Below are 11631 nucleotides of genomic sequence, written 5' to 3'. Positions count from 1 at the left end.
TTTAAAAAAAAACAACTCTAAGTTACCCTTTTAAAAATTTCATACATACAGGTGTCAGTGCCATTTGGAATAGTCTCTATAACAATTTCTGTCTCCACATTAACTGTGTTTCAGCAAATTTACCTAACAGATGGTGAGTGGGCAATTTTTAAAGGGGCATTTTTTAAAAGAGCGGAGAGGGAAGGAATAGAGACAGGCACATACTATATTTGAAGTTACCTCCACGTGTATTTTATGTATGTATACCCATACAATTAAGAAGTCTTTGGATGTTTTATCTTCAAGAATAATTCAGATAATGGATTACTTGAATATCATAAACATTTAGGGTTTAACAGATTTGTTACATATACACGTTGTATCATGGATTTAAAAGACCATAGCAAGCGGGCAGCGGCGGGCGGAGCGACCGAGGGGCGGCGCGGGCTGGGCGGCGGGTGCGGGGGTCCGTGCTTCCTCGCGGTGGAGGGCTGGGGTTCGCCGGGGACGCCCGGTTGCTCCGCGTTGCCAGGTTACCGAGCGCGTGCCCCGCGCCCGCTCTTCCGCCCGGGCCGCCCTCGGCGCCGCCTGAGCCGCGGTGCGCGCTGCGCGGGGCGCCGGTTCCGCGGAAGCCTGGGTCGGGCGCTTCGTGCGGCACTCTCGTCTCTCGTGGACGGGGCGCTAGCGCGCGGGGGACGTAGGGCGCCGACCTGGGCCTCCCCGGCGCTCCGGCTCAGCTCAGGGCGCCCGCTCAGGGGCCTCCGGCGCGAGGCCCCCTTCGTGGTCAAGATGGCGGCGCCCAGGCGGGCCGCGCCGAGGTGAGCTGGAGCCGGGCCCGGAGAGGGGCGAGTCGGCCACGCCCAGGACTTAGACCCCGGGCTGGTCTCCCGTCTCCCGGGGAGCGGCGGGTGAGTGGGCGCGGCCGCGCGTAGGTCCCTCTCGTGGGGTGCTCAGCTCTTCGTACGTCCGCAGACTTCTGTCGTCTGATAGTCAGATCTGGGGTGGCCCAGGTTGGAGGCGAGGGTGCTTGATTGGGGAAACCTGAGGGGTTTAAGGACTCTATTGGGATCGTTTCAGACCCCAGCAAGAAGCTGAGCAAGTTTCCTCCTGACTCTCTTCCCGGCTAAGTTTTCTCCCTTCTCTGAAGGCGCCAGCTTTCCTGAATCACCTTGTTCCCCGGGGGGATACAGTTGGTGGTTCTGACCGTGGAACGTAGGACCCGGCGCGGGGAAGCCTGAGCTGGTTCTAGTTACTTTGTTTGCAAAGCACTTGTCTTGTCTTTGGAATCTTTGTGTATGTAACCAACGTTGGGAAGAGCCAGCGTTTTTCTCCTCCAGAACACTGCGAGGGGTAACTTTATACGTAAGAAACAAGTGGGCGTTCACATCCATCTCTTTTCCAACCACTGAGTTTTGGTTGTGTTTCCTTTCTTTAAGTTTGTCTCGTTCTGAAGTGATAACAAAAACAAAACAAAACAAAAAAAAGACCATAGCCAATTACACAAAGTATACTCTAGTCTCAGTCCTGCCATTAATTAGCTTAAGTCATTTAATTTTTCTAGGCCTCATTTTTCTCATGTGATGTTTTTTCTTTGAAAAAGTATAGTTTCTGGAAGTCTCTAATCTCTGTGTCATAGTTCAGCTTGGAGAAAACCTGTTCTTATCCGAACTCCATGACATTGTATTTCCAGCTCCAACTTTGGACTTTGAGTGAGTTGGGGGCAACTTTTTAAGGATATTTTCACACAGCTTTTTTAGTTAATATCAGTCTAGCTGACTTGTCATACTCAGACTTTCTCCCATATTCTTTTACCAGTGTGTTCCTTAGTCATATATATAAAGACTGTTGTGGGAAAAATGACCTCCTGGGTCAGCTTACTGCATGGTCATCGACACAGGGCAGGGAGTAAGATTCTGTGGATTTTACAGAAGCAGATACAGGTTTCATTATCCATGTCCTCTCCCCTTTCATCTTACAAAAACAGCAGGCTTTTCTTGGAGAACTGCCAGATAATGCCATCCTGCCTCCTCACGGGCCCCGGGGATGAGTCGCCCAGGGACTGAACTCCAGTAAAGCAGGTGATTGGCTCATGGGTAGGCATCTGACCTTGGCTAAGTCTATCAGACTCCTCCCCAGGACTTTTGTCTCAGAGCAAAATGGAAGAATTGCCTTTTCTCTCTGGAATTTCTAAGCTGGGGAGATATGACTCTGGGACTCCCAGTGACCATCCAGCACAAGAAGAGACTTTCTGTAAAATAAAGTCTTGCAGAGGTAAGCAGGGCTGAGCGATGGAGAGAGAGCTGGAACCCTGCTGATACTCTGGAACTTCCAGATCCAACTGTATCTGGCTGCATCCCTGAATTTCTAGTACTTGTTTGTTGAGGTTGTTGTTGTTTGGTTTTTGTTTTTAAATTTCCTTTGACTATTTTGAATTTGTTTTCAGCCATGTGCATTTGAAAGCATCATAGCTAAAAGAGCTAATTTCCTACATTAATGTCAGGTTTGCTTCCTTAAGTGAAAAATAATATCTGCTATTTTCTTTAAATAAAATCCTTCTAGCTCAGGTTTGAGATATTCAAAACTCTGCCTCCTACCCAACTCTTTTCCAACATTTACTATATCACCTTGAAGCATTTGTGACCACATCTTTTCCATCTAGACGCAGTTGAGAGAGACAGCAAAGACTTCTGATATAAACTGCAACCTATACGCCTCCTACCTGGAAGCTTTAGAACATACTTGATTCTTGTCATTAAAGCAAATCTTTTGTTGTTGTCTCCAGGGCACAGAAGCATTTTCATGGCATAATGGAGTACAAAGTACATTAAGCCTAACTCTACTTCTCATCCTCTTTTACTTTAAATAGGCAGAAAAGAACCATCTCAAACACATTTTCCCAACAAATAAAATACATATACGATTATGTTTAGAAGACGTTTATGCAACATATAGTTAGACTGATTAATTAATGGATCTTTTGCCAATTGGCACAGTAAATATATATGTTCAATGTGCTCAATTAAAAAGAAGACAATAACATATTTTTACAGGTTAATTATCTGAGAAGAGTATTGTGCCAGCACACTTGATACTACAGTATTTCATGTTTGACAGGTAATCTTCTTTCAATTATATTTACTGCTAAATGTTTCTTGGATCAAGCTATTAAATTATAAGGTCAAAAGTAAAATGATATGAAATTACAATGATAAAGGGACACATATCCCACTTTATGAGAATAGAAGTTCTAATTTCTTTTCAGTACTACTAGTAGTGACCACAGTACTAATTTGAGCCCTTACTATGAGCCACTGTGCCCATATACATTTAGTTCTTACAGTAGTTCTGCAAAGGGCATATAATAATCCACAGTGTAAAGCTGAAGAAAGTGATTCTCATAGCTGAAAGTCACATAGCTGGTGAGTGGCAAAGTCTAGATTCAAACTTAGAGTCGTCTGACAATGCCCAGGTTGTTGACCACTATGTACACTGCTCAATTGTTGCACCAATAAAGAAGTGCTTGAAATAATTATAGATTTGCCTACCCTGAAACTGCAGTGATTTAAAGACATCAAAGTTGCCAGTTGCTTAACCACATCTACTTACAGAAAGAAATTACATTTTATTTCATTTCTAAAACAAGATTAATTCTGCAGGCCCATCGAAACTTGAGCACACAAATCCTACCTCCAAATGAAAGATGCTTGTTTTCCATTATTCAACAGATGGCCCTGTACAGAGGCAATAAATATATAGTAGAATTTTCATTCAAATAAATGAGAAGAGAGGTTTCTTCTTGTCCTGATTCAGTGCCCATCATTATGGATTATGATGGCTCTTCCCAAACTTTACTTCATTCACTCCACTCTTTCTACAAAACTCCAGTAATGGAATCCATCATTCAGATATATGTGCAAAGCGAAAGGACTGTATTAATACAGTTGCTGAAAGTCAAGTTGATAGAGCACAGGAAATACATCCTAATAAATGCAACATTAACGTTTGTGTGGGCCTTGGAGTGAGGGGTAGAAGAATTTTCAGTTTAATGGAATATTTTGCCTCTTGCTGTGAAAGTGTGGCTTAATAGTCTTGTAATTGGTCATTTACAGAATCCTCCATCTCTGGGTTTCATGCTTTCTTTACTCTGCAGCTGTTGATTCCTTCTCTTGTTCTGGATGGAAGAGAGCAACGAAGCCACTTCAAAGGGCTCAGCCTGCCTTTTTGTGTTATTGTTTAGATGAAGATATTTCCATTTATTAAAGCACACTATTTAAACATTTTTATCATGTTTTAAACGTGACTGTGTTCTGAAGGTATGAGCACAGGCAGACATAATGGGGGATGTTTTCCAGGAGAGAACATACCCTTATCAAAGGAATTATCAGAATTTTCATGTATGGATTGAGAATCAAATTCTGGAGTTAGACCTGAATTTAAATTCATACTCACAACTTATTACCAGTCTCATCTTGATCAAACGGTTACCACACTTCTCATCAATTTCCTTATCTTTGAACGTGGAATAAGAGAAGTATGCCTGGTGGAGTTATACATAAAGCTTATTTGATAGAATATTCATAAGGATTTTGCACAAAATATACATGGAAATATTTTAGCACCGAGTTTAGCATGCGATTCGTCTTCAATACATTTAAGAGCTATTATTTTATTATTATTATGCTATCATTAAATATCACTGTTACTTAAATGTCATTATTGCTAACATTGCTGTAAAACTACCGCAATAACCCATGATGAATTCCCCTCTTCTGTTTCCTTTGTTTAAATGGAAAATATATATATAAATCTAGACAGAGAACACTTTAGTGATCCTATTCAGTGGAGTGAGAATTTCCATGGCACTGATTAAAACAAATCCTGAATTGCATGGACTTAAGGTAACAGAGAGGGGCTTCCCTGGTGGCGCAGTGGTTGAGAGTTCGTGACCCGATCCGGGAAGATCCCACATGCTGCGGAGCGGCTGGGCCTGTGAGCCATGGCTGCTGAGCCTGCGTGTCCGGAGCCTGTGCTCCGCAACGGGAGAGGCTGCAACAGTGAGAAGCCCGCGTACCGCAAAGAAGGAGGAAAAAAAAAAAAAGATAGCAGAGAGGCTGAGAGATTTGAAGTTAGACATCCCCAAGTGTGAATTCTACTGTGACCCTCTTCTAGCTGTAGAACCTTGAGGAAGTTACTTAAACTTTCTGAGCTTTACTGCTAGTTTCCTCATCTGTATCTTTTTCAGGACTATTTATCAAGCATCTTCCTGTTCTCTATGCTTGGACGTATCAATGAATAAATTAGACAAGAGCCTTTGCCTGCGTGCTCCTTCTTGCATGCTTTCTCCCTCCTTACACTCTCATGTGGAAACGGATGTTATAAATAAATTCTATGCTTTGTCACAGGTTGATGGGCGCTACGGGATAAGGAAAAGGATGTAAAGTTCACTGAAGAGGCTTGGGTTGGGAGTGCTGGAGGAGTGTACAGGTAGGTTCTGATTTTAAATAGGGTAGTCAGGGTGGATTTTATAAGTTGACATTTGAGCAAAGACTTGAAGTGAGGGAGTTGTCAGAATGTATGATGGGGAGACCACTCCGTGGGAGCAAGAATAACCAGTCCCAAAACTGTAAGGCAGAAATATGCCGGGCAGCTTGGAGGAATATCAAGGAGGCCACCCTGGCTGACTTAGTCAGTGGGGAGGAAGAGACAGCAGGAGGGCTGGAGGTCGGATATGTGATGGGATGGATTGGGTAAGTCCTGGGAGGCCATCACATGCATTGTGTCTTTTACTCTAAATGTAGGCAGCCAGGGGCAGGATTTTAGCCGAGGTGTGGCATGAACTGTCTCTTGTTTGAAAAGCATAACTCTATCTGTGGTCTTGAGGATGTGGGGAGAGAGTGGAGTCAGGGAGAATCTCGGGAGCCGACTACAGGATCCTCGAGGTCTATGTTGGTGGCCTGCACCAGGCTGCTAGCGGCTGGTAATTCTCAGAAGTGGCACATTGGGAAGGTTGTGACAGCATTTCGTGGTAGATTGAATGCAAGAATGGAAAGGAAGAGGGGGTCAAGGGTGAATTCGAGATTTAGGGCCTGGGGAACTGGAAAGGTGTGGTTACTGTCACCTAAGATGGAAAAAGTTTGGGATAGAGCATGTTTGGGGGATTAAAGACCAGTTTTGGAGGTATAAGATTTGAGATGTTTTTGTGACGTCCAAGTAGAGATGCTGAGTACACAGTTGGATACACAAGTCTGCAGTTCTGAAGAAAGGTCTAAACTAGAGATACACTGTAATACAATGGAGATATTAAGAATAATTACATGGAAGTGCTATTTTAAAGGTAAAATGAAGTAATGCAATTAGCACTCTGTCTTCTCAAAACATTTAATAACTGTTAGCTAAAATAATTACCTGAAATGAAAAAATACCTATAGTTTGTTTTGTTGTTTGCAGTAAAAGTGAATAAAATGTCACAATTATTTTAATAGTATTTGTGACACAGTAGTTTTAGTTAAGACACCATGACTACAAACATTTACAATAAACCTTTCGGTCTCCTGCTTTTCACTCTGATAGGGTACTTGGAACCATATTTTGTAAGGTTTAAGTTAGTTGTCATAGGGTACCTCTTTAATTAGAAGTAATTCTGAACTGTCTAGTTCCATGCAGTTTTATATACATATATGTATAATTATTATTTTATGATTTATCAAACTCAGTTGAAAATTTGCATCACTGATATACATTAGAATTTAAGCATTTACCCAGGTACTCAAGGAAAAAAATGTACTTGTCTTGTAATTTCCATAGGGGTACTTACTTTCACATCTTCCCTTCACTTTGCAATTGCAAACATGGCAGGGGAAATATTATCTTACTGGTCTTTGAGTTCCCCTTAGCTATCTGCAAGTCCTTAAACAGCCTTTGTGGCTTAACCAAAATTCTCTTCCACCTTCATTCCGCTAACAGATATTGGTCTAAGCATGTACTTATACTAAAAAAAGCATGACCACGTTGTCTCTACACATCTATAATTTTATGTTAACACTACCATTATGTAAGCTATACTTGAATTGTAATTATAACAGATTTTATGTCAACACACATCCATTTCTAGTGTTCATCTGGTGTTCAAGGGGAGAGCAGCATGTCGTAAATTTTATCAAAATATAACATCTGAAGAATAGAACAGAGGGTAATTGTGTAATTCTGTATTCACTCTAATTAAGTTCAGTGGAGTTGGCATAATAGAATTAAGATGAAAAAAAAAAAGACATCGAGGTACCATGGCTCCCTCTCCTAACACACCCTTTTCGTATCCGAGAGCAGAGACTCAGCACCTTTCTGTACAGAAATGGAGACAGGAAGAGGCCAGAGGATGAATGACAGGCACGAATGAGGTGGAACTTTGAAGAGCAACATGGAAATGAAATACTTCTTTTGTATTTGGTAGGTGGGGAAAATGTACCAGCGTGTATGCCTACTGGGACCACGTTTTCCAGAACAGTTAAGCCCAGTGTCAACTGTGCTGTCCCACCTTCCTCGTAAGTAGGAACATACTGTTACTTGAATCTTTGCTTCCTGTTTCTTGATAGCTGGTTGAGAAGATTATCACAGGAACTGCATCTTGTTAGCAAATAGACTGTTTTGAAATGATTGACACTCACTGAAGAGTGGCAATTCCAAGCTTGCTCTCTCTTGATCTTGGACTATTTAAGTCTGGAGTGCAGGAGTGGGTTATGGGGAAAGACCATTGGAATTCTTATGTCTTCAGCATAATGGTTATAGCATAATGGTTAGGAGTGTAGGTGCTGGTTCAAATCTCTGCTTTCCACTTGCTAACCATATGAGCTTGGGCAATTTACCTGATTACCTGAACCTCAATACTCCTGCCTATAAAATGATGTTAATAATATTTCATCCCCATAGACTTTTCAATGTTAAATGTTTTCAATGTTAAAATGAAGTCACTTACACCAAGCACTTAATACAATGCCTAGAGCATAGTGAAGTCTATTATTATTACTATTACTACTACTACTACTATTATTATTATTACTGTCACGATGCCAGGTGCTATTTTTCCTATGCCTTATTCCATTATCTTCTGCCCTGTCCCCCCATTTCTGTCTTGTTTCTGTACAAGGGTAGGTTTGTCACAGAGCATTTTCTTTCCCTAGTGTCTGACTCTTAGTCATCAAGGTGACTGGTCCACGACCCGGCATTCATTGCTGCTCGTTGAAGCAACCCATTTTGAGAAGGGGAGTTGGGTATTGATGCCAAGTTGGGTCAAGGAGAGAGAATTTTCTCTCTTCTGCACTCAGAGAGCTAAGTGAAATATTCAGGCCTCAGAAGGAGAATCAGGCAAAGGGCAACATGCTTAATTTCATACCTTAGTGATTAAGAACAAGGCAGACAGGCTGGATTTGAACTGATTTCCGTCATGTACTGATAAAGGGATCTTAGGTGCTTTTGTAACCTGTCTGAGGCTCAGTCAACATCTGAAAGAGACGAATAACATTATCAGGACCTAGCGTATAGCCTCGTTGTAATAAGTGAGTAAATTCTTTTAAAACGTTCAGCATGTTTTTTGGCATATAAACACGTAATAAAATTTAGCTTCTTTGACTACTCCCGCTGCTAATATTATTAAGTAGCTGAGCAGATCCGAGGCCCATTTTTTTCTTAGATTGCACATAATCATTTGGACAACCAGCTCACATTGATCAACCGTTGCTTATATATAAACCCCCATGAACCCAAAGGTGCTTTAACTCTCTCCCAGTCAGAGCCTGTTCTGGGGGCAGAAGCAACACCGGCACTACCCCTGTCATCTTTGCCTTTATTGTCACTACACCCGCCTGCCGTACTGAGCACTTTCTGTGTGCCAGGCACCAAATTTAGCCCTGCGTATGCACTGTATCATATAGTTCTCACACTCAGGTGGGAGACGTTATCATCGTCCCCAATTTTCAGATAAAGACGCCGAGGTGTTGGAAAGGTAAGAAACTTGACCCACAGCAAGAGATGGAGCCGGAGTATTCAAACCCTTCTCTCTGACCTCAAGAACCCTTAAATATTAGCATACTACTACATCCTGGTAAGAAAATCTGCTTCCAGCCACTCTGGTGAGAGTAGAAATGATTCTCAGTCCCCACATTCCTCTATTGCCCATGCCACCCTAGCCTCAGGACTAGCGGGGAAAGGAAGTGATCTCTTCAAAGAGCAGCCAAAGGGAACCTACTCCCTTCTGCCTTTTCGTAATCAACTAACCAATATTTTATTTCCTTCTTAAGAGTCCCCACGTGTTCCTTTTGGTACTTAGCTTGGCCTTTTAGAATTCTGACATTCTGTACATGACTCATCCACTGTATTTCATGTTAATTTATTGAGGTCAAGTATAGGGTCTTACTCATCCTGAAGTCCAGTTATCCCCTGTCACATCTAACTCTGTTCTTTTCTTCTTGTAGGACATCTGCAGATATTTATTTGAATTTTGTTGAATTGTTCTCATCAGTAGTACATTAAAAGTTATACAGAAAGTGCTTTCTTATAAGGAAAACCATCGAAATAGATTTCTAGCTCTTTACTTTTTATAGCACTATTGTAGAGATTATAGATCTCCAGGTAATATTTTTTAGATTGAGTTCTTCATATCATCTTATTTTTACATATAATGATAAATCTGAATTTTCTCTATCAAAGCTCCGAGACTTCACTGGCTTGTAACTTAGCTTGTTGATTATGTGTGGTTGACTTTTCCATTTACAATGATATTTGATCCTGGTAAGGATGGGGCTGGGTGGGAAGGTACATCTTAGGGCCATCAATTGGTTTTGTAGAGAACTAACATAAAGATCTAAAGTCTCATCATATTTCTGCAGAACTCATGAATCATTTTATTATAATTCCATTCATTCAGGGAGTATAAAACCATTTTCAAATTGTTATTCCTAATTTGTTCATCTTCTCTTCCTTAGTCTTAGTGAGAAGAGAGCAGGCTGAATGGAAGAAAGTCATTATGACCACTGGGGCCACTAAGGTAGGCATCAGTCCCAGAGTTTTGTTTTCATCTCTCCGCTATGAATATTGGCTAATGTCTTGAGTGCTTACTTGGGGCAAATTACTTAGCCGACCATGGCAAATGGATTGTGTCACTTCATCCCCTGATAGTCATACAATTAATGTATGTATTATTATGATATCCCATCATGCATACATGGAACAGAGCCTCAGAAGTAGTTATTTGCTCACCAAATTATGGTAGATGTGGAATTTGGACTGAGGTCTGATAGACTCGTAAATCACTCCTAGTGATTTTTACCACGAATTAAAGTTGTATACCTCTGGAGAGTAGATAGTTTCTAAAATTTCCTCAGCTCTAACGTTTTATAATTAAATTTTTGTCTGATGGCAAGCTTAACAGTTAAGATGGGTAGGAAGGAATGCCAGCCTGTTGAATGCAATTTCCCTGAAATAAACCTCTTTTATGACACCAGTTCACTCATTCATTCACTCAGCATGTATTGAATGTTTGCTCTGTGCAAAGGCATTTTAGGCATCACAGTGGAGTGAGCGCCCCTTCCATAGACTCTCCTGCAGCACTCAGAGAAGTCTTGGACTGGTTTGCCTGTTATGGAATGGGGCTTGGTGATAGAAGCCTGGTTTGTCCTCCACTGATAAAACTAAGACATACTCATATGAGTTTATAGGCATCTTGAAGCCGTGGGATAGTAACACACATGAATCTTACCATTTTTGCCTGGGATTAATGATATAAAGGCTTTGGATTTGGGTATGGAAAATGGGTGCAATTATGGGTGTGTTGGTTCTACATATATATGGACATCACGTGTCATCAGCCTGCAGCTACCTGCCATTCCTCACTACTCCTTCTTTTCACAAACCAAACAAGTACCTTCTTATCTCTCCTGTGGATAAGCTCTTGACAGTGGCACTAGGGCCTCCCTCAGTAAGTACATCATTGACTAAACCAGTGGTTTCTCAGATATGCTCATTGAACAACCCTTAAGGTGGATTGACATTCCACTGCCTAGAATAGAATATGGTGTTCTTTAGAAATCGGTGGGGAAAAATAGGCCACCAGATATACTTTCTTTAATTTAAATTGTTTATATATATATATGTATGAACAATTGTTATATATGTGTATGTATACTTGTTCATATATATGAATGATTTAAAATTGAAGAGGTAGATATATACACACATATATATATATGTATATTTAAATTTTGGCTTCTGTTAGCAAGTAGTAAATTAAATTATTAGCAGATCCATACTGCAGGGAAATAACCAATCAGATTTCATTCAATAGCTTGCTTTTTTGTAGATTTATGGTTGTGATTTTATATCTGCAGGTATGTTTGCTGAAGAAAATATTTCTACCACTTTACACAAAATTAAATTCATTTAATACCAATGCGGCATGTCTCAAATGTCTTAATACAGTTTTAATCTTGAATTGCATCAGAAGTATGAAGTTAGAAACATACCCCAAAATCATTTGAAGATACAATTACTTTCATTTCCCTTATACTTTTGAGACTTTTGAAAAATAAGTATTTAGTTGTACTTATCTGTTTCTGTCTCTCTAAGGATAGCAAACACTGAAACACAATTCTTTTTAAAAGTCAA

The 11631-nt window shown here is 40.8% G+C and overlaps 1 protein-coding gene across 2 annotated transcripts in view; it reads left to right on the top strand.

The window, feature by feature from the left end:
- The first annotated feature begins 766 nt into the window (after window positions 1–766).
- The window catches only part of LOC309835492 (uncharacterized protein), a 125773-nt gene continuing 114908 nt past the window's right edge, over window positions 767–11631 (top strand). For both annotated transcript variants that reach the window (XM_082674987.1, XM_082674986.1), the window contains exons 1-4: window positions 767–887; window positions 5382–5463; window positions 7427–7517; window positions 9954–10015. In XM_082674987.1, coding sequence (XP_082531113.1) covers window positions 7436–7517; window positions 9954–10015 — 144 coding nt within the window. In that variant the 5' untranslated portion in view covers window positions 767–887; window positions 5382–5463; window positions 7427–7435. The remainder of the gene's footprint in view (window positions 888–5381; window positions 5464–7426; window positions 7518–9953; window positions 10016–11631) is intronic.

The sequence above is a fragment of the Grampus griseus genome, assembly GCF_964374135.1.
Source record: "Grampus griseus genome assembly, chromosome: 17".
Classification (NCBI taxonomy): Eukaryota; Metazoa; Chordata; class Mammalia; order Artiodactyla; family Delphinidae; genus Grampus; species Grampus griseus.
The sequence above is the reverse complement of the archived record's forward strand: the minus strand, read 5'-3'. Positions and strand labels throughout refer to the sequence as shown.